The 23,269-nt window shown below is 43.1% G+C and overlaps 2 protein-coding genes across 4 annotated transcripts; both read left to right on the top strand.

Moving 5' to 3' along the window:
• Positions 1–957: 957 nt before the first annotated feature.
• On the top strand, positions 958–5,912 carry fam76b (family with sequence similarity 76 member B). 2 transcript variants are annotated; one of them, XM_053442035.1, is made up of 10 exons: positions 958–1,501; positions 2,535–2,599; positions 2,722–2,776; positions 2,892–3,047; positions 3,140–3,324; positions 3,440–3,490; positions 3,590–3,667; positions 3,810–3,942; positions 4,031–4,132; positions 4,765–5,912. In XM_053442035.1, the coding sequence occupies exons 1-10, from the start codon at positions 1,415–1,417 to the stop codon at positions 4,852–4,854; spliced, it is 1,002 nt and encodes a 333-aa protein (XP_053298010.1). In that variant the 5' UTR covers positions 958–1,414; the 3' UTR covers positions 4,855–5,912. The 2 variants fall into 2 exon arrangements, with proteins under 2 accessions (XP_053298010.1, XP_053298009.1); XM_053442034.1 differs by having other exon boundaries at positions 961–1,501; positions 3,807–3,942.
• A 445-nt stretch (positions 5,913–6,357) lies between these two features.
• On the top strand, positions 6,358–20,685 carry taf1 (TAF1 RNA polymerase II, TATA box binding protein (TBP)-associated factor). 2 transcript variants are annotated; one of them, XM_053441565.1, is made up of 41 exons: positions 6,358–6,672; positions 7,252–7,366; positions 7,535–7,658; positions 7,748–7,864; positions 8,665–8,787; positions 9,047–9,288; positions 9,417–9,632; positions 9,812–10,054; positions 10,136–10,364; positions 10,490–10,597; positions 10,705–10,872; positions 10,998–11,125; positions 11,407–11,514; positions 11,598–11,771; positions 11,879–12,052; positions 12,423–12,527; positions 12,634–12,834; positions 12,919–13,060; positions 13,524–13,654; positions 13,744–13,824; positions 13,934–14,083; positions 14,175–14,294; positions 14,511–14,686; positions 14,776–15,008; positions 15,112–15,319; positions 15,563–15,734; positions 15,863–16,074; positions 16,203–16,311; positions 16,393–16,491; positions 16,605–16,782; positions 16,871–16,938; positions 17,031–17,153; positions 17,288–17,380; positions 17,495–17,579; positions 17,709–17,776; positions 18,157–18,273; positions 18,625–18,732; positions 18,904–18,999; positions 19,335–19,563; positions 19,782–19,953; positions 20,153–20,685. In XM_053441565.1, the coding sequence occupies exons 2-41, from the start codon at positions 7,253–7,255 to the stop codon at positions 20,391–20,393; spliced, it is 5,985 nt and encodes a 1,994-aa protein (XP_053297540.1). In that variant the 5' UTR covers positions 6,358–6,672; position 7,252; the 3' UTR covers positions 20,394–20,685. The 2 variants fall into 2 exon arrangements, with proteins under 2 accessions (XP_053297540.1, XP_053297539.1); XM_053441564.1 differs by lacking the exon at positions 18,625–18,732.
• The last annotated feature ends 2,584 nt before the right edge of the window (positions 20,686–23,269 follow it).

Here is a 23,269-nt window from a genome sequence, read left to right as displayed (position 1 = left end):
GCATAATCCTTCCATTAGTTGACCTGTTATTCCTATAACGTTTTATTGCCGCTTATATTTAATAATTGTCCCTTTAATGGTGTGTGTGTGTGTGTTTGGATAAAATAACTTCTATCCTGAACCATGTCCGATTTAAAAGTTATATTTTCTTCCTTAGTTCAAGATTTAATTATTTCTTTACATTTTATGTTGGTATCGGTATTGGCTGCTGAAAATCCATACCCTACTATTGTTATCTGTACGACCAAGTGGTATGAAAACGACCTAAAGGGATGGTTCACCCAAAAATGAAAGTTCACTCATTATCTCCTCACCACTGTGCGGATGGAGGGCAGGGTGAGGTGTTTGTTGCCACAAACACTTTTGGTGTTTGAATTGGACTTTCACGGGTAAACAGAGTTGCGGCCAAATCGTTATCGCTCGACAACATGGCGAGTATCAGCATGTGTCCCTTGAGCGAGAGCATAGAGGTGAGAGCTGGTGCGAGCGTGAACGCGGCTGCAGAGGATGATATCAGAGGCCATTTTCAAACATGGTGAAAATGACGCCGTTTTGAGTCGAATTTGAATATCGGGGCTTACGGACACTTGGGTGACACCACAGGAGCAGCATGGAGGCTTTTTATGTATTCATTTCATGTCTGAAGATTTGGTCGCCATTGACTTCCATTGTATTGGATTTGGCTGCAACTTTCTTTACCCCTGAAACTCCGAAAGTGTTTTGTGGAACCACAAACTCCACCCACCCTCCATTGGCCAAGTGGTGAGTTGATAATGAGTGAATGATTGTGATCAGTTTCTTTATGGATCAAACTCTTGTGTGATCGATCTGGAGGTGGATGAGCTGATCAGAACCGCTGAGTGAAAGCTGATTGGCTCGCAGCATTTCAAACTCCAGATCCCGCGGACGGACGTCGTGTCGCGATAGGTTTCTCTTTCTTCTCGCAGGAGCCGTCGGCCACTTCCGGTGACATGACGACGACGGCATCGATACAAAAAAAGAGAGAAGGAGAACAGTAGAATTCCTTTCTGCGCGAGAACAGTGGAAAGTCCTCCGAAATAACCAGCAGCGGGTGTAGCGGGTTGTGTTCGCGGAGGATCATCCGACGGCCGGCGTCACGTCGGTGTTGCGGGACGACGTGCGAGCGGCGGAAGCTCTGAGATATCTGGAGTTTATTGTTCTTCGGCTGCTCCCTCCGGCTAACGAAGCTATTTCTGTTCCGTCGAGCACAGCTCGCTAACGCTAGCTAACGCCGGATGCCAACGCCGAGCTGTGTGCGCGCCACGGTCTCGACAAGCGGGCGGCTCGGAAGAACACCGTGCCTTTAATCCGTTCGGTTTGCAGCTGGACTCAGCCAACGCGATCCTACCCCCCACCCTTCCCCCCGGGCTCGGTGACTTTCGTTCGGGCGAGAATGGCAACGTCGGCTCTGTACGCCTGCACGAAGTGCAACCAGCGGTATCCCTTCGAGGAGCTGTCGCAGGGCCAGCAGCTGTGCAAGGTTCGGACTGTAAACAACACAGCAACCGTGTGATCCGTGTGTGCTGTTGTTGATCTTGGCGCGATGGTGTTTACGACTCATCTCTGATTATGCAACAGCTTTTATCTTTCCGACCTGGACACTCACACACGCTCAATGAAAGCCTGTTTATCTCAATCCATCTCCACGATCTGTTTGTTAAAGAGCACCGACACATCAGGACACTCATACTACTTATAATGAACAGCTGGATGTTCTCCATGAAAGAAGCTTTATCCTAATAATTGCCACCTAGTTCAACTTGTTGCTCTGTGTAGCTTCACGGGTAAATGCCCTGTATTTACAAAGTGTGGATGGACACAGGGTTTTACAGTTTTTGTCATTCACCCGTCCACATGCATTTATACAGTGCATCTATGTAAAGCACCTGATCTACCATACATCTGTCATATAGAGAATAGAACGCCTTTATTGTCATGGAACACTGAACAATTTTTTCTTTCTAAAAATAAATGATCGCCATAAAGTAAACAGACAAAATACATATATTCGAGATCTGTAAACAGAAGTCAATCATGTCATGGTGGCGTTATCATCACTTATTCATAAAGGTTTTTGGGGTTAAGTATCTTTCCTAGGACACTTTGCCACATGGGATGAGAAAGAAGGGAATCGCACTAACAACCTTCTGGTTGGTGGTCATCCCACTCTTACTCCGGAGCCACAGATGTCCCATTCAAGTAGAACCTCAGCGTACAGGAACAAAATTATGAAATTTAGAAATCTATCCTTATTGACATTTGTTTCCTTCATCCGCAATCCCCACCATTATAGTGTGTTGGTGTCTGTCAACATAACCAGTCACATGCCAGTCCTCAATTGTATACACCCACATTTTTTGAAACTGGTATTTCCACACGTGTCGTGGCCAAAATTTGGTGAGAGACAAAAGGGCGGTCTTGTTTCCAAAACGTCAATCTAACATGTAATCCAATTTGTCCACTTCTATGTCGAGAAGCTGACACGTGCTTCTCCTTTTGTTTTGATTCCTCAGGAGTGTCGCATCGCGCACCCAATAGTGAAGTGCACATTTTGCAGATCTGAATTTCAGCAGGAAAGGTGAGACGTTTGGGCCTCGTCATAGATTTCAGCTTTTATTTAATGCTCCTACAGTGACTCTCGTTGTATTTATTTTATGCAATTTGTTTGTGATGTGACTCTTTCCTTTCTATTCTTTGCAGTAAAACCAATACAATCTGCAAGAAATGTGCACAGAACGTGAAACAGTTTGGAACTGTGAGTAACTTTTTCTTCTCGAAGCACTTTTCAAGCTTTATTGTTCATTTATTTAAAGTTACATGATGGGTAGTTTTCCTTCTAACCTTCATCTTCTCTTTATCTGCTTTCACAGCCCAAGCCCTGCCAGTACTGTAACATCATTGCAGCCTTTATTGGGACAAAGTGCCAGCGTTGTACAAACTCCGAAAAGAAATATGGATCTCCACAGACCTGTGAGCAGTGCAAACAGCAGTGCGCCTTTGACCGCAAGGAGGAAGGCAGGAGAAAGGTAAAAACACACACACACATACATGCACTCTGATTTTACAGTGAATGTGTAACAGCATCATCTTGAGCTACCATCTTCTAAATGTCCTACAGGTGGATGGGAAACTGCTGTGCTGGCTCTGCACTCTGTCCTACCGCCGGGTCCTGCAAAAGACCAAGGAACAGAGGAAAGGCTTCGGCTCCTCCAACTCCTCGTCTCTGAACGAGAAAGACCACCACTCCAGACCTCACCATCATCACCACCACCACCAGCACAGACACAGCAGCTCCAACCACAAGTACGTTCTTCGCTTTATCACTTCTTCCATCCTCAGGCTGCTCAGCCAGGCTGTCTCAGTCAGAATAGGAAAGAAATAAAGTTTGTGTGTTGCTGAGCTATCTCGTCTTTCACAGACTGAGTGGGAGCCTGAGTCCTGAGCAGGAGCAGGGACTGTGGAAGCAGAGGTAAGACTTTCTTTCTCATTTCTCCCACTTAATGAATACTGTGTATTGATGGAGCTTTTATGGCCCAAACTTTATATTCTCATCTGACTTTCTGTGCAGCCATAAATCCTCTTTGATCCAGAAGGAGACACCAAAGAAGAAACCAAAACTGGAGCTGAAGCCGTCCAATGGGGACAGGTGAGATCGATTTACTAACTGCTAAAGGAAAGATGCAATGAGTTAACTCGCATTGCTGTTGACATAAAAACACCACCTGTCCATATTTTGTTCACTCATCTCAGCATTAGGCTCATGCACTTCCCCTTTCTCCCATCAGTAGTTCCATCACCAAGTCAATGGATTCAGGAGGAACAGACAACTTCATTCTCATCAGCCAGCTCAAAGAGGAAGTGATGTCACTGAAGAGACTTCTGCAGCAGAGGGATCAGACCATCCTAGAGAAGGACCGAAAGGTAGGACGTCCGCTTAAATGAGACAAAACTGCATCACTGTTGCTGATTGGATGTCCTCTGAGGTATTAATTATGAAACTCTTCTCTAGCTCACAGAGATCAAAGCAGACTTTCAGTACCAGGAGTCCAACATGAGAGTGAAGATGAACCAAATGGATAAATCGCACAAAGAGTCCATGGAGCACCAGCAGGTAAAAAAAACGACATATTGTTGCAGACCAGTTAGATAAATTATACTTGTGTTGACAACAGCGACTTGTGTATTACTGCAATCAAACCTCTTGTGAGTAAAAAGCCAATAAGAACCCTTGATCACAGCAGCTGTTCAAATGCTCTAACATTGTTTATTAGAGTGATATTTTCCACTGCCCCCACCCAGCGCTTCAGGTTTTACACAACCTCAATGTGCTTGTTTAGCTAAAAATGACTTGGTATTAACAAGCTGATACAGAAGCTTTATATGTGTGGACTTTAATATTTCTACAAGTTTGTCAGATTATTGTAAACTTATAGCTACAGACACTAAAAGCATCACCAGCATCTAATGAACTCACATGAGCAGAAATGAAGTCAGAATAATTACAGTGCTATTGATATATTTTTTTTATTACTAAGTTTATTTTTCTAAACCAGCTTTTTATACTTTGAAAATAATAACAATGATATAACCAATAAGAGTACTAATAAAGCCCCCGAAAAAGTGGACTGCATTGATGCACCTCAAACAATAATACATGTTGAGCCAAAACTAGGTTGAAACATCTAATGAGTAATTGTGACTGTGTGTATCATTTCTAACACAGTAAATCATTTGTTTCCACAGGGCAAGAACAGGGAGTTGATGAAGCAAGTGGCTGCACTCTCCAAAGGAAAAAAGTTTGACCGGACAGGAAGCTCACTGCTGTTATCCTAACAATAGGCCGGCCAGCGGGTAACGACACAGAGCGGCTTCATTGTTATAACACTGAGAGTCTCCCTCCTGTGTTTCCTCATTGCCATCAACATCGATTTACTAAACTGGTAAAGCCAGAGACCATGTTGTACATGGCAACCAATTGTCGAAACAAAGAAACCTTTTTTTTCTCGAAATGTCAACATATTTTAGATATTTTATGGCAACTTTTCCACTGGATCATAGGATGTGACCTGGGATGTGCGGAGTGGAGGATGGGAGTCATTTTTAACACTGCCGGGCCAAAACATAAAAAACATGGTGTGCATATGTGAATAGCATTCTGTCGACTCAATGTATCCACTTAACTTTTATGGATGTCATGCAATTTATTTATTCAACTGTATTTCTTAGCTTTTTTATTTCCTCACAACATACTGAGAGAACATCCCACATTTTGGGGTTTTCTTCAATAGCAGTTAGATATATTTTTCTAAACGATGCGATTGTGGAAGACTAGCTCTCCTAAACGGAGACCCTCAGCAACTTTACAATGTATGCAAAATGGGAGAAGTGTGACCACTGGGTTGCTGCTCAACAGTAGAGAACTCTCTCAGTAACAATTCATAAATCAACCAATGAACACTTTGAAAGGCTGTCTGATAGAGAGACACCTCTTGGCTGCCCTCTTTCTCACCGTGTGACAGCTATAGTGCTTCGCTGTTTCTCTTTAGTGGAACGATTGTAATAATGCATGATTTTACTGCCAGATACCAGATGGCATTGTGGTCGGACTTCTTTCCCCCCTCCCCCTTTTAATTCGTTTTTTAAGAATCACTTGTAAATGTATTACTGGGGTCAGCCATTGTATTTAAACTATTGCTTGTATCTGTTTTAGTGAGTACAGTATGTGTATGGTAACGCCAGTTGAAATTAACATGTTGTAGAAGATGCTTTTTAAAGGAACACACCTTTCACCTTGCGTTACTGGGCTGGTTTCATACTGGGGCATCCAGGATCACTTTTGTACTTTTTTCCAAACCAAGTGTTTTAAATCTATTAAAACTGGCTAAACTGTTTCTGTTGTTCGTTTTTTTACCTGCTGTAAAACTGTTTAACTTTGTTTAGGGTTTTCATAAATGTATACAGTTCAAGTCATGCACCCAGCACATTAAACTTATGGTCTGGGCAAGGTAAGGACAGCTGCATCAAATGGTATCAAAGATAGTCAACCTATAAATCCTCCTACATGCTATTTCCAATCCCCCTTTCATAAATTATTTTAATCTTACCTCTCTGAACTAGTTTTATGACTTGTGTAAAGCACATAATATAGTTATAGGATTTTATGGTTGTATATGGTCTAAAATTAAATGCAACATAATGTCACATTACCAGAGAAAGACAATAATACCTGGTTGAGTGTTCTTATATGTTGCCAAACAATATTATATATTAAACATTGAATACGTTGTGCAATTGTTACCAACATTACAGGGAGATCCTGAACGCATCACCGTGTCCTTCCGGGTCACTCGGCTTGTCCGCCAGTTAGCACCAGTAGCACCGACCAGACAGAATAAAAACAAAAGTTTCTGATGTTTTAGGCTGTAATAAATACGTTTTCTTTTGCCCTCACTAAGCAGGCGAGGGCAAAGAAGACATGGTTTTACCAAATAGATCGCAGTGAACATATGAAAAGGTATTATTGTTGCGAACAGTTTACTTTGCCAGGCTGAACCGGGAGCAGGTTAGCATGCTACATGTACTTAGCATTCAGTAGATTCATCTAACTGGATTAAACCCAAACTTCCTAAACCGCAACAGAAGCTGCGCGAGGTAAATTCATTATGTATCTATTTCATTTCTGATGTTTGGTTTGTGTCAACCGACGCTAACGAGTGAGTTAGCTAACTTTACCTAATGTAAGAGACACCGCAGCTCAGCTAATGTTGATGTTACCAGTGCAACTAACAAATTCTCAGCTTTAAAATGAATGTGATGAAGTTAAGTGTCCCAATACATGTAAATAAATAAAAATAACTAAGTAATCAAGGTTCTAACGTAAGCTGCAGATCAAACAAACAAACAACAACGCTACAGTGCTGACTGTAACGAATACTAATATTTACTACATATCATGATACAGAGATAATCTAGAAGTCAATGTAAAACAATCCAACTGAAAGTAAAACACTGGCATTAATATTATAGTCTTTATTAAATCAAATAATTTGATACACACACAGCAACAAATATCGTGGTAGTCTGTGATCAGGTTAAGTATAGGTGCATCTCTCGTGCACTAATCATTAAGGGATCACAATGGTGTCTCATTAGTTGTTGCAAGTCACTCAAGATAAAACGAGGCCCAGCTCAATGCTTATAATGTGTCTGTTTTCTCTCCCGACCTTTCAGGATGTCGGACTCTGACAGTGACGAGGACCAAGATCGTCCTTTCTCCATCACCGGCTTCCTCTTTGGAAACATCAACGAAGATGGACAGCTGGAGGACGACAGTGTCTTAGACAATGTAGGTGTTCTGAAGACACTTTTCTACTGCTGCATTTGTCAGTTGTATTATTTTGCACATTGAAGTAAGGTTTTAGTTAATAACGTTGTATATTATGAGACTGTTATCATCTGTTCAAACCCGTGTTCTTCACGGTTCTCTTCTCTTTCTTCTCCTTTCTCCCTCCAGGAATCCAAAAAGCATCTGGCTGGTTTGGGTACTCTGGGTCTGGGCTCACTCATCACAGATATTACTGCTGAGGAAGATGATGATCAAGAGGAAAACAGGGACCCTGATAGTGTGGATGAAGAAGGTGAGGCCAAATACTGTATATGAAAGAACTTTGCATTAATGTAGCCATGGTCAAGATGGACTAACAATTTAATAATTTGCCTCATGCAGGTTGGGTGAAAAGCACTGAAGATGCAGTGGATTATTCGGACATTACTGAGGTAGCTGAGGATGAGACGAGGAAATACCGTCAGGCCATGGGGTCTTTGCAGCCCTGCAGGCATACAGGTGATCATGTTGCAACACACAAGAGGCGTATTTTTAGGGCCTCTCAAATTATTACCAAACTTACCAGAAAATTTGAAAGTGGTGAAAATGTACGTATTCTGGAGTAATTTTAAATGGGCTTGGCAAAATGGCTCAACAGCAGCCCCTGGCACGCAGCCGCTAGGTTTCCCTTTGACCGATCCTCATAAAAATCGTAGCCCAGGTGTATCATGACCAGACAAACAAAGAAGTCTCAATGGGGCATTATGGAACACGCAACAGGAAACCTGCCATTTTGCATTTACGTGCCATTTTGGCCGTTTTTCATTAATATTATAATTTTTTCAGGCAAATGAATTGGCTTTTTGAGGGCTTTAAGTTGACTTTTTCTTGCTTTAATTTATTTATATTATCTCTTATAAATATATATCAAACTCCTGTTTTATCTTTAAAAAATATTAATATATATAAAGGTTCAATGTTTAGGATCTAGTAACATCCAGCAGTGAGGTTGCAGATTGCAACCAAATGAATAACCTTCGCCTCACCCTCTTGTCTCTACGGTTGGGAAGTATATTCTGTGTTGTTCTGTTAACAGATGTTATGGGTCCTTTCTGGAGCCAGTTGGTTTAGTTAGTTTGGTTTTGTCCTTCTTAGGCTCCTGAAAACCTAACTATGAATAATATATTTCATTTCTGCCAATCCTACACACTGGACCATTTAAAATTGAATTTTATTTAACGTATTTCACATTTTTGTAACTCTTTGTTCACTCTTTTATTTATGTTTATATAACCCTTTTTGATTTTTCTTTACTTAAGATGATGAGGATGACTATGATGCAGACTGTGAGGATATTGATTCTAAGCTCATGCCTCCTCCGCCACCACCAAGTCTTGCAGCAGCCGCTAAGAAAGATGAGCCATCCCCTCAGACCGCGAATGGTAAGGACTGACTCATAATTTGTCACTGGGGAGAAATTATACTCCGCTTACCCTCTGAGGTTTGCTCTTTAACTGTGGAGTCTGAAAAAAAAGAAAGAAGTGAATTGCACTGTAATGGGTACTGCATGAAAGTTGATATAGTCACGGTTTAGAAGGTTTAGAAGTTAATTCAAAAATAATTCAGGCTAGGTTCATGTATTTTAAGATAAAAAATGCTGATTATGTGGTTTTATGTTTCGATCACTTTGATTACTTGTAGTCGGGGAAGAGGGCGATGGCATCATCCTGCCATCCATTATTGCACCGTCCTCCACGGCTGATAAGGTCGACTTCAGCAGCTCCTCAGACTCTGAGTCCGAAACCGATCGTCCCTGCCAGGAGTCCGGGGATGGAGGGTCCCCAGACAGGCTCACTCTCCCTCTTGCTGGCATCATGCAGAAGGATGCAGCCAAAGCACTGCCAGGTGTCACAGAGCTCTTCCCAGAGTTTAGGCCGGGAAAGGTAAAGCTTCCTCACTGCCATTGTTTTTTTGTCAGTTGGTACACCAAAGGTTTATTGAATAATCATAATCATCATCATTTTAAAATCAAGGTGGGAACTGATACCATTTGTCTTGGCTGTACTACTAGGTGCTTAGGTTCTTGCGACTGTTTGGTCCTGGGAAAAGCATGCCGTCCGTTTGGAGGAGTGCCCGCAGGAAGAAGAAGCGGAAGCACCGGGACCATCAGCCTGGTACTCCTCCTCCAGAAGGAGAACCCACAGAGCAAAGCCAGGAGAAGAAGTCTGGGTGGATATATGAGTATGCCAACGCTCCACCACCAGAGCAGTGTCTCTCTGATGATGAGGTAAAACTTCAGTGTTATAGGCTACATCAGACTCTCATAATGTCACCTGGTAGTAGTGCGGCACTTCATAATTGTATTCAACACTAAAGTAATAAGGCGGTTGTGAAGGCGTCTTTGCAGAGAATCTCCCGCTCTAAATGTCTGAAAACCGCTTTAACGTGCTTCTCTGTGTTATCCAGATAACCATGATGGCTCCAGTGGAATCTAAGTTCTCACAGACTTGTGGTGATGGGGACAAAGAGACAGAGTCTCGACCGAAAGTAGCAGAATGGAGATATGGTCCAGCCCAGCTCTGGTACGACATGCTCGGCGTCCCAGAGGACGGAAGCTATTTCAACTATGGGTTCAAGCTAAAAGAAAAGCAGTCCAGTGACCCTCAGAAGCAGGATGCACCTAAAGAAATTTCAGAGCCTTCTCAAGAGGTACATAGACAAAGACATCTGAAGCTGTACAGTGCCATTATACAGACTATGTTGCTGATATTGTGTGTAATTCACCCCTAGTTTCAAAGGCAAGAAGACGATAATGATGATACCGATGATCAAGAGAAAAGCAGAGCAGACCCTGAGAACGAGCTCTTCCTGATGGTCACTCAGCTGCAATGGGAAGACGATATCATCTGGAACGGGGAAGACATAAAACACAAGGGCACCAAGACTCAGCGAGCCAGCCTTGCGGGATGGCTACCCTCTAGTATGACCCGCAATGCCAATGCTTACAATGCTCAGCAGGGTGAGTTCACAGGAACAATTACTGAATTTGTATCATTAGTGTCCATAAATAACTGATGGTGACCCAGCCTGCTGTAATATTTAATGTGTGTAAAATTAAATGTATTATGTTGTAAAATCTTACAGGTCTGAGTAGAAGTAATTCGCAGTTGGTGCCACCTCTACCTCCCCCCATGCCGAAAGTTTCTTCAATCTCTGGCTCCAAGCGGGAAAAGAATATTCATGATATTCATGGTGAGTTTACATTTAGACAAATCTACAAATAAAACATTCATGGGGTCATCTCAAGCTAACTTCTCATTTTCTGAATTGTGTTAATTTGTGTTTTTTTCCCTCCACAGCCTTCCACGAAGATGATTGTCCCTGGTTCTCCATTTTTCCTATTGACAATGAAGAGTTAGTGTACGGACGCTGGGAGGACAACATCATCTGGGATGACCAGGAGATGGATTACCTGCTCTCGCCACCAGTTCTCACACTGGATCCAAATGATGAGAATATTATTCTTGGTACATAAAAAGAAATCTTGCCATATTCACTTCTGTTTTATTCAAATTTGAGCCCTTACAACATCTTACTCTCAGCTTATTTCCATGCTGCTTATTTTGATGCCCCCATGAACTGTCTCTTGTAGAGATTCCAGATGAAAAGGAGAAAACGATGTCCCACTCCCCATCAAAAGAAAATAAGAAGGAAACGGCAATCAAAAAGAGCCGCATCCTGCTGGGGAAGACTGGGGTGATAAAAGATGAGCCACAGCAGGTATGCTGCTTAATCCGATCAGGGGAGGCAACGTGTTTGATTATTGCAAAGTGTGGATAAAAAGCTGTGCTTCATCAACGGCGATACAACTCATTAGAAACAGGAAATGGGAAAATATGTCTCTAATCAGGAAGATCATGGCTGTATAATGGAGCAGATGACGTAAAGTAAATTTACAGATTTCTTGTGCTTGACACCAAACAATTGTCTGACGAATCAAAAAATGTAAAAGGTTTGAATGACATTTTATTCCGTATGAAATCTCTTTCCTCCCAAATCAGAACATGTCCCAGCCTGAAGTGAAGGACCCGTGGAACCTCTCCAATGACGAGTTCTACTATCCCAAACAGCAGGGCCTGAGGGGGACCTTTGGTGGAAACATCATCCAGGTGAGTAGTTGAGCCTGAAAGTAAACATTGTGATGGAACTCCTGCACAAAGTCAAAGCTGTTTAACTTGTGTGTCTTTAATAGCACTCCATCCCGGCGCTTGAGCTCAGGCAACCCTTCTTCCCCACTCACATGGGGCCCATGAAGCTGCGGCAGTTCCATCGACCGGCTCTGAAGAAGTACTCATTTGGAGCAGTGGCTCAGCCGGGTCCTCACCCTGTCTCGGCACTGCTCAAACAAATCAAGAAGAAAGCCAAGGTAGACATTACTGGTTCAAACAAGCATTATTACTCTTTACACATACAAATACAATGTTGAGTTCCATTGTTGTATTAACCTCAGTGGAGTACGTGTTTGTGTGATAGATGAGAGAGCAGGAACGTCAGGCCTCAGGAGGAGGGGACATGTTCTTCATGAGAACGCCCCAAGACTTGACTGGCAAAGATGGAGACCTGATCCTGGCAGAGTACAGTGAAGAATACTCCCCTCTCATCATGCAAGTAGGCATGGCAACCAAAATCAAAAACTACTACAAAAGGGTGAGTCTCATCTTTATTAATAATAATAATAATAATAATAATAATAATAATAATAATAAATTATAACTTTGATTTATATAGCACTGGTCAAGTTACCCAAGGAAAACCAAAATAAAGCATTGCATAGTTCTTGGTAAAATCTTCCTGCAATATTTAGCCTTTTCTTAACTGAAACACCTTAAACCCTGAGTCAAATATATAGCTTTTGTTCGCCAACAATTGCAGACCTGTATACAAATACTGTAGGTGTGATATTCTGTTATTACAGATCATCCTATTCAAGTTTGCGAAATTAAGAGACATGAAATGTTACACTTGTTGTAAATAGTTTTTTAATTACGCTGGGGCAATGTTTTGCTCTCGTCTTCAGAAACCTGGAAAGGATCCTGGAGCTCCTGACTGTAAATATGGAGAGACCGTGTACTGCCACACATCTCCTTTCCTTGGTTCTCTGCATCCGGGACAGCTGCTCCAGGTCAGCACTGTCACAGTCAAAGATTCAATATTCAAATCAGCAACATATGGAGCATCGCCTGCCTGGCAACTGTGACAAACTGGGATGTGTTATCTTTATCTTTTAGGCCTTTGAAAACAACCTTTTCCGTGCACCAATCTACCTGCACAAGATGCCAGAGACTGATTTCTTGGTGCTACGGACGCGCCACGGCTACTACATCAGAGAGATTGTGGACATCATTGTGGTTGGTCAGGAGTGCCCCTTGTTCGAGGTTCCTGGGCCTAACTCGAAACGAGCCAATACCCACATCAGAGATTTCCTTCAGGTTTGTTTAATTTAGTGACACCTCTCAGAAACTCAAGCTGCTGATGTCGCGAATGCTGAAGTGTGTCCCTTGTGTATTCTATAGGTGTTCATTTATCGCTTGTTCTGGAAGAGCAAGGATCGGCCACGCAGAATCCGCATGGAGGATATAAAGAAAGCTTTTCCCTCACACTCGGAGAGCAGCATCAGGAAACGACTTAAACTCTGTGCCGACTTCAAACGAACAGGTAGACTTTGCTCATTCATCAATTCTGTTCTCTGTAAGTTTCACCATTCAGTGAGAAACGTGATTTTCAGCATTTGAGGAACTAACCAAATCCAGTTGTTTTCTATCAGGGCAAGTAAGAAACTGCAGTCGTGTATATGATGTTACTTAACCCGTGCACAGGAAAATTTGTTGCGGAACAGCTGGAAGGAGGACCTCTGACACCATCGCCAATTAAGGATTTAACTTTATTTTTAGACAAACCTATACATTAATCAAATCCACATGGCTAAATTACTTTTTCCGACCTATCGAAGAACATGGATGTATTTTTAAATGATAATGTGTGGGTGTGTGTTTATATCTTGTCGATATGTAAGTGTAGTTTAATATTTTTATGATTCGCAATCATAGTTATATTTCTTTTTGTGCATCCATCCACGAGCATGAATGTTGATTCTAAAACGTCCTGGTCCTGGTGTTAGGGATGGACTCTAACTGGTGGGTGCTGAAGCCTGACTTCAGATTACCCACAGAAGAAGAGATCCGAGCCATGGTGTCTCCAGAGCAGTGTTGTGCTTACTACAGCATGCTGGTGGCAGAGCAGAGACTCAAGGTAACTGTCTTCTCCTCTAAGCAATTTGATGGTGAACACAGGTGAGTTGTGTGTCCACGGCTTCACTACATGTTATTGTTTCCATGTAGGATGCTGGGTATGGTGAGAAATCCTTCTTTGCTCCAGAGGAAGAGAACGAAGAGGATTTCCAGATGAAGATTGATGATGAGGTACTGACCCAAGTGCTTCCTAATAATGAGTCTAAATGACTCAGACTTGAGATAACAAGAAGCTTTTAGGACTTGCGTCACACTAATCTTTTCTCACACATCCATATAGGTGCGGACAGCTCCGTGGAACACAACAAGAGCGTTCATTTCTGCCATGAAGGGGAAATGTCTGCTGGAGGTTACAGGTGTGGCCGATCCTACCGGCTGCGGGGAGGGTTTCTCCTATGTCAAAGTTCCCAACAAGCCCACTCAACAAAAGGTCAGACCGGCTAAAGTAACATTCTGCCACTCCTTGCACTGCTTGTTGATGTATAGAAGGAGAAAACTTCTATCCTGTGGCGTTTTTGTAGGATGACAAAGAGCCACAGCCCGCCAAGAAGACGGTGACGGGGACAGACGCCGACCTCAGGAGACTGTCGCTGAAAAACGCCAAGCAGCTGCTGCGCAAGTTTGGTGTTCCAGAGGAAGAAGTAAGAACATGACAAAATACAAAGAGAAAGGTAGAAAGGTCTAGAAGTTCAGGAGGATGTCCCATAATATTGTTGACGTCCAACAACCATTGCGTAAATCGCAATAATGGGTAACTTAAACTTGGCCGTTCTCCTCTTTTATTCACAATGATTACAACATCTTCTCAATCTGTGTGTCCGATTGTCACTGAGCGATTGTGTGTTTTTGTGTGATAGATCAAGAAGCTCTCTCGCTGGGAGGTAATTGACGTGGTGAGGACCATGTCCACAGAGCAGGCACGTTCAGGCGAGGGACCCATGAGCAAATTTGCCCGAGGGTCCCGTTTCTCTGTGGCTGAACACCAGGAGCGCTACAAGGAAGAGTGCCAGAGGATCTTTGACCTGCAGAACAAGTGAGGCTCTTATTTAGGACTATTTATGTTATAACAATCTCTGTGTGAGCACAGTTTGGCTCATTTTCCTTGTTGCACTTCCACCACAGGGTATTAGAATCGACAGAGGTGCTCTCCACAGACACAGGCAGCAGCTCAGCAGAAGACAGTGACTTTGAGGAAATGGGGAAGAACATCGAGAACATGCTGCAGAACAAAAAGACCAGCTCCCAGCTGTCCCGCGAGAGGGAGGAGCAGGAGAGGAAGGAACTGCAGAGGATGCTTATGGGCGAGGAGAGTGACCGGGACCACAAGGGACGCAAGGAGCGGCGGAAAGGCTTGTGTACTTACACCGCTTACTTGTGTTATCTTCTCATGGTACATTGAAGACATGCGTGCGCTCTGTCAAAAACGTCTCTCATTGTAAACTTCTCTCCGCTCTGTAGCCAGTTCCATGTCCACCGGCTCACACAAGGATGACGACACGTCCTCCGTCACAAGCCTGAACTCCGCAGCCACAGGAAGGCGGCTCAAGATCTATCGCACCTTCAGGGATGAAGATGGCAAGGAATATGTCCGCTGTGAGACAGTACGGAAGGCTTCAGTCATTGACGCCTACACCAGGATAAGAACCACCAAGGATGATGATTTCATGTAGGTTTTTTTAATCAAAGTTAAAGCATTTTTTTATCTTGACAGTTGTATTTGGACTGTTTTCGTAACAACAGTTCCATGTGAGGCTATGATCCAATATTTCAGGGTGGCTTGGTCTATTGGTAAAAAGTTATTTTGTAAAATAACTTTTAAATTTAATTTGATAGAAATGCCACTTAATTAGTGCCATCCTCACAAAGGAACCTGTGAATTTCCAATAGCCAGTGATGTTTATCTCTTCAGAAAAAAGTTCGCCCTCTTCGACGAGCAGCACCGAGAAGAGATGAGGAAGGAGCGCAGACGAATTCAGGAGCAGCTGAGGAGACTGAAGAGAAACCAAGAGAAGGACAAGATCAAGGGTCCTCCAGAGAAGAAGGCCAAGAAGGTCAAGGAGAGACCAGACCTCAAGGTTAAAGTAAGCAAACCGATTCAATACTATTCTCCTCTCCGGTTTGCTTTCTTTTAATATTATATGATTATGTATTATATTATTATATCGCAGACGCTTTGTCCTGTTCCTTAATGTTGGCCTCTTTTCTCCAGCTAAAGTGCGGCGCGTGTGGAGCCATAGGACACATGAGGACCAACAAGTTCTGCCCACTGTACTATCAGACCAACGCACCACCTTCTAACCCAGTTGCCATGACAGAGGAGCAAGAGGAGGAGCTGGAAAAGACAGTTATCCACAACGACAACGAGGAACTGATCAAGGTGGAGGGCACCAAGATCGTCCTGGGCAAACAGCTCATTGAGAGGTAATGGATTGTCACTCCTCTTCCTGTCTTTATCATCAACAATTCTGTATTCCTTAAACTTGGGTTGATGCAAAGCAAGAGCAGCTCAAAATTTCACCCCTCATGTTGTAATTATTTTTCTCCTACAGTGCTGATGAGGTGCGCAGGAAGTCCTTAGTGCTCAAGTTCCCCAAACAGCAGCTCCCACCAAAGAAGAAGAGACGTGTCGGCAGCGCTGTGCACTGTGACTATCTTAACGTACGCGAAGCCATTGTACCGCTTGTTTTAAAAGTTATTGAGCTCACAGACCCGGCAGCTGATCTTTTCTTCTGTTCACAGAAACCACACAAGGCCATCCACCGCAGACGCACTGACCCCATGGTGACCTTGTCCTCGGTGCTCGAGAGCATCATCAATGACATGCGGGATCACCCCAACGTAAGATCCGCCAGGAACACACCCAATCGCCCCCCAACATTTGACCGTTCCCATACATTTCCCTTAGTGCTGTGTGGTCTTAACATGACTGCTGTCACCCCACTTCTACGTAGACATACCCGTTCCACACACCAGTAAATGCTAAGGTGGTGAAGGACTACTACAAGATCATCACTCGGCCCATGGACCTGCAGACGCTGAGGGAGAATGTACGCAAACGAATGTACCCATCAAGGGACGAGTTCCGTGAAGCAGTGGAGCTCGTAGTCAAAAACAGTGGCACTTACAATGGTAAAGCATAAAAACTGGTTTCAAAACCTCTTAGGCTCAAAAAGTGACTAAGTGTGTTAAGATAGATTTTTGGTTTTTGTTCTGCCAGGGGCAAAGCATCCAATAACGCAGGTGGCCCAGTCCATGCTGGACCTGTGCGATACCAAACTGAAAGAGGTGAGTGGGAATGTTTTTTTATCTTATTTCTTATCGTCCTGTTCTCTTGCTTATTTCCACGTTAACTCTCAAACCTGTGAATGTGTGTTCAGAAGGAGGACAGACTGGTGAGGCTGGAGAAAGCCATCAACCCTCTGCTGGATGACGATGATCAGGTGGCCTTCTCGTTCATCCTGGACAATATCGTGACCCAGAAAATGATGGTGGTTCTCGATGTGAGTCACCATTTCTTAGCGTTTCTTAGCATTTTGTGTGCAAGTTAGATATTTCTTGTATCTATTTCTCATAATTCTGCATGCAATAAAAGTAATTATCTGTGTCTCCTTCTCCATCCCTCCCCTCTCTGTAGTCATGGCCGTTCCATCATCCTGTAAACAAAAAGTTTGTACCAGATTATTATAAGGTGATTGTAACCCCTATGGATCTGGAGACCGTTCGCAAGGTGAGGATCATACAAGGGGTCAACCTAAAACAAATATATGAACAACATTTTTAATATCAGCAATATGAAGACAGCTAACACAGAAATGTTTCTATTCTTTTCATGGTTCACCAGTACATCTCCAAACACAAATACCAGAACCGAGACTCCTTCCTCTCAGATGTCAGTCTCATCCACGCCAACAGTATCAAGTACAACGGTAAATCATCACCGTTACTGTGACCTCTGCATTCGGTGTCTCTGTGTCAATTACTGACAATGCCAATAACATTTCCGTAGTTAAGTACAAATTTCGTCGAAGCCTAATTACTTTTTTGGTGTTTCACAGGTGCAGAGAGTCCGTACACAAATACAGCCCTGGAGATCGTCAACGTGTGCAAGCAGACCTTGGCAGAGGTATGATGAGTCGATACTTGGTTTCCAGTGTGTTAAGGGGAAGAGTTGTTACTAATTGTGCAGTAAATTACATTGGGTTTAAACATTTTCTGAACAATTTAAAGGGATTTTATAAAGTGACACCCAGTTGCTCCTCTGTTTTTCACACAAACTCTTATTGTGGAAGGTAGTTAAAATAGACTACTGTAAAAGCAGTGTTTGTGTCGTGTTGATTGATACAACACAGAGGATTGAGAAATATATCAAACTAGATTCTGTCTATTTCAAAATTTGAAGGTTGTCTGAAGGTTTATTTCAGCTAAATATATGCCTGCATTATTTGAATGAGTGGGAGAAACACTAATTGGTGCTGGAATAATTGCATGTTTTTGTGTTTCCAGTATGATGAGCACTTGACCCAGTTGGAGAAGGACATCTCGACGGCTAAGGAGGCAGCTCTGGATGCTGCAGACTTGGAGTGTCTGGACCCAATGACTCCTGGACCTTACACACCGCAGGTAGGAGAGCAGCCAGGACCCAGGCTTTATTTAATAGTAAGCAAATGGTGGTTTCCTGGGTACACTGACGGTAGACCTCAGGCCTATAGCGGTTTATAACCTGCCACACCAGGTAGTGTAAACATGTCTATGCACAGTATTGTCCTTGCCACTCCTTGTAGAACTCCTTCTGCCCCTTTTCACTGTTTATCTGCAGTTACTCTTCTTTCTTCACTTTTATGTTTCCTCTTTCTACAAAGTACTTTTCCTCACTGCAGTGTCTCCTTTATCCCAACCTGTTTTTCTCCTTCGCTCCTGTTGTCTTGTCCTGTCTCTCCTTGTGTCCGTGCTTGTCTGTGTGGTGTTGGCCAGCCTGCTGATCTGTTTGACAGCGGGGCTTCGGGAAGTCTGCCCAGAGAGTCCAGCAGCCTGTTCTCTGAGGGACCTCTAGTGGTTGCTTCAGAAAAGAGAGGGGGGCAGGTATGGAGAGAGACAGAAATGAGGCTTGCAACCACATGCCACCTCTCCTCAAACTATCCTCAGATCACCAAGCGTGTTCACATGCTTTGTTGTACATACTGTACAAGTTATCATTTAACACTTTGTCATTCCACAAGGGTGAATTCAGACTTTTATCATCATGTTTCTCAGGGACGCCACATGAGACGACCTGGAGAGGAGGAGTCAGATGTGGACATTGAAGGCTTTGAGGAGGAATATGATGGAAAACCCAAGACTCCTGCTCCGGTAAGACAGATAGATTTAATGAAAGTACATCTAAAGTTCATGGCACCGTCGATGCTAAAAATAATCATTTATTATTTTCCTTAAACAAATTATACACAGACCATCCTCACCTAAGAACCACCTGATTGTGTTTCGGTTAATTCTTATTTTATTATGTCATTATATTTGCTTTTATATTTATTTTACAGATTTAGGAAATGTGTTAACTTAATTCTTGCACAGTTTTAGGAGGTATTTATTTAACTTTTCATTAGTCTTTGTTGAATTTTATCTACATAATTAGCTTGCTCATGGCTGTCTTATTTACCTCTTGTTTGCCTGACCTGTGTCTCTAGGCAGAGGACGCTGAAGGAGATCTGGAGGATGAAGATGACGACGAGGACATGTTGCTGGCCCCTCGCAGGCGGCTGCACGACCACGAGCATGAAGAGGAGTATGAAGACGATGAGGGAGAGGACGGGCGATCTAACCGCCCCGCCCAAGCCAGTGTCCTGTACCAGGACCTGCTCATGTCTGACGGAGAGGATGACGCCAGCGAAGAGGAGGGAGACAACCCTTTCTCCTGTAAGTTCACCTTATTGAGACAAGTAAAAAGGGAAAAGTAAAGTTTAGTATAATAAAAAATATAGTTGCATTGTACTGAAAATTGAAAATGACAGAGTACAACAGACAAAATAGTTATTGGTCAGTAAACAAACATTTATCATCACTCAGTGTCCGATAAAGACCATGTGTAGCGATGTGCTTGATATACGTCCTGATGTATTGCGTGTCCCCTTCAGCCATTCAGCTGTCCGAGAGTGGTAGTGACTCCGACAGAGAGGTGGACGTGCGACCTCCACCTCCACGCAGAGCTCAAGATACTGCACGCATGGGAATGGAGCAGGAGGAGAGCATGATGTCGTACGACGGGGACGGGCCTGATGTGCCTCACATAGAAGACAGCAACGTCAGGTACGACAGGCCCCAGAGTGAAGAATCCCTACTCTCATATTTATTGTATTTTACTGTCAGCCAGGTTTCCTCACCATCATAACATATTGTCGGATGCCATATTGTTCTTGCATGCATTGCTCTACTTGGATCATTGGTAATACTGATGTGGCCTGATGACACTCTCTCTCTCTCCCACCTTCCATCTCTTCTGTACCAGTTACGGCAGCTATGAGGAGACAGAGAGCCAGATTCCGATGCTGCCCTTGGGCATGGGAAATGGAGAAGAATATGGCATCAGCGAGGAGGAGGAAGATGAAGAAGATGAGGCACGCAGGAGAGGCCCAGCCGTGCTCTCTCAGGTCCAGCTCAGTGAGGACGAGGAGAGTGAAGAGTTCCGATCAATCGGGGGAGACAGCGACCTGGACTCTGACAACAGTTTTGTTGAAAATCAGAAATAGAGATTCCTCAGGTGAACATATTGTACATTTTTATTCCTTTGTAAATGGATCATGTTTATAGCTTCCTTGTGTTTTGTTATCCCGGTACATCTGGGGTGACATTCTCTTGACCCTTTTTTTACATGTTAGCTGACTGTTGTGCACAATGATGTACCTTGACCTTGAAGTGTGTGTTCCATTGTTATATGCTGTTTTAAGTCATTTAATATCCTGTGCTCACTAAAATTTCAGCAGCTCTGTTATTTCTAACCAGTGCCAACATGAAAGATGGAATAAACACAACGAAGATTAACGAAGAGCTGTCATCAAGTCATTACTGCTAACAGACCACTCCCTCTTCCTGCTTGTGTTTATTAGGTTTAAGAGTAAAACCCACAGACCCTATATAGAGAGTGAAAAGAGAGATCACACCTATATTTCCTGTTAACAAGCGAGCTTCCTATTATGCAAACGTCACCTGTTTAGTTTCTCTTGATGGCAACCTGCACACTGCCTGTTGCAACACAAAACCAATGAAGGAGACGGCCAATTCTGCAATCCAGAGTGAAGTGAGACCACACTTCCACATTCACATCAGCTTAGAATAGTCATGTTGTGCTTCTAGCTCAGTTTCGATTTGATGAGTTCATGCACGTGCAATGGTCACAGAGTCACTGACAGCGAGAGAAAGACCTTATCAAACTCATTTTATTTAAATGATTCTTCACGTTAATTATTTCCAGTGCATCTCAGATTGGTTTTATCAGCAGAGAAAGACTATACACGTGCTTCAACACCTATTTATTTACAATACACATTTAGGTTTTTAACTTGATAAATTACTGTAATCAATCCAGATACACCCTCTTGAAAGAAATCCAGCGTATGTAATGGAAGCTGGAAACACGGCTGCAGTACAAACATTATCTAAGAGCAAGGATTTATATATTTTTCTGTAGGCTTAACTCTAGAAGTAAATTACCTATCAGTAAAATGTCCCAGGAACATCTTGATGTCTTTCACTGTTGAGCATGTGGTGCGTATCTGGCCCAAACCGGAGGGGTCGACCTCTCGGGAGACGCAAAGACGCGCCCGTGACGAGACAGGTATACTTTAGCAGACTGAGCGATCCTGCCGGGGCTGAGAGACTGAGTCCTCTGCGGCCTCTTCATGGCCGCTATCCGGACCAAGTGTTCTCTCGCTGAGCTGGGGTTCACGGATGCTGCAGAAAGTGATGGAGACTGGCTGCTGGACCCCATTCTGGCAGATGAGGCACCTGGGAATGCAATGTTTCATCGGAAGGGATGCAAAGAGGGTTGTTCAATAGATGTAGCATTATCAGAGCAGTCCAATGAAAACTCCAGTCTTGTTGCTTCTCTAAATGTGAGGAATCAGATCCAAACCTGAAGCAGTGGGGGCAGTTTGTTGAGCAGGGACGTATTCGTCGGTTTCCAAACTCCGACTGTTCCTAACAGCCTGGAGGGAGCGGAGGCTGGTCCGGACAGGCGACCCGGTCCTACGTGCTGATACTGCTGCAAAACACATCAGGGTCATATCCAGTTCACACACACTCATTCAGTCTCACAAGGTATATTTATGTGATGCTAATTTTGACAGAATCTATAGTTTCTCAAATATTTTATGTTTCTATCGACATTTCGTCATGGTTTTACAATATGGAGCATTTTGGTGCCTTTTATGTCACATAAACCCGTAGTTTGTGAGTCTAAACTATTTCATGCGCCTAAATAGAAGTAATTAGGTATTTATTTAACCAAAGAGGTTATGTTTTTATGTGTATTAGCAGAATTACACAAAAACTACTAAACAGATTACCACAAAACTTGGTGGAAGGATGTGGTGTAGGTCAGGAAAGAAACTTGACATTTTGGTGCAGATCTGGATCATAGCGTGATCATAGGCTCTGAGACTAATAAATGGATCTATCGATAAAAAAATCGGACATGTTTAGAGGACTGATGTTTATGAGTGTTTGCAATTTGGAGCACATTAAAGTATGGTGATGAATGCACTCTACTGAGTCTCCTCGTTGTAAAAGGGAACAAATCATATTCGTAGAAACGTCACTCAAATCTCATTAAAGCCATTAAACATCCCTCTTTATTTACAATCAATCTATCATTCCACCTCACATCCTATTGAGGCCTCTGATAATATAGTCGGGGGTTTTCTCTGTGCACCTTGATTCTGCGTCAGGTTAAGCAGCTTGAACTGGGTGACCTGCTGCTGAAGTCTGGCCAGTTTGGGACTCTGCCTGGCAGCTGATGTTGGTGGCTGGCTCGAGGGAGAGCTCTGGGACAACAGACGAGGCGACCAGCGAGAGGGAGATGACGCCTCGCTTTTATTCCCTGGAGTGAAGTCCTCAGTGTTTTCTACAGCAGTGTTAAAATAAAAAGGAGACTCAGGGCTTCTCCGAGGCGCAGAAACATAGTCTTGTCGTAAACCTGAAAGAAGCAGACTGAAGTTACCTCTATTCAACATAATCACACGTCATTGAGATTTCAGTGTACAGTAAATCAAATCAAAAAAACGTGTGTACTCACTGGCCTCCTGTATCTGAGCCATTATGCGGACGTCTGTGATGTCCTCCAATCTGTAGCTTGTGTTTATGGAGTTGTTGGTGATTCTCAGCTCCTTGTTATCTATGCAGATTATTACATGCAACATATGTGACTGAATTATACAATACTAAAGACGGGTAGAAATTGATTTTGGCCATCTTGATTTTATTTCACTGATAGGTGTTAAAATAACTTAAAGCTATATCTCAGGTTATTTGTTGTTTCAATACCTGGAGTATTATTACTATGGGAGATGTTCTGGGTTGTGTTACCTGAAGATTTCCCCCCAGTGCGATGACAAACTGCAGGACGTCT

This window comes from Pleuronectes platessa, chromosome 15, assembly GCF_947347685.1.
Source record: "Pleuronectes platessa chromosome 15, fPlePla1.1, whole genome shotgun sequence".
NCBI classification, from domain to species: domain Eukaryota; kingdom Metazoa; phylum Chordata; class Actinopteri; order Pleuronectiformes; family Pleuronectidae; genus Pleuronectes; species Pleuronectes platessa.
This window is presented reverse-complemented; position numbering and strand designations above follow the sequence as displayed.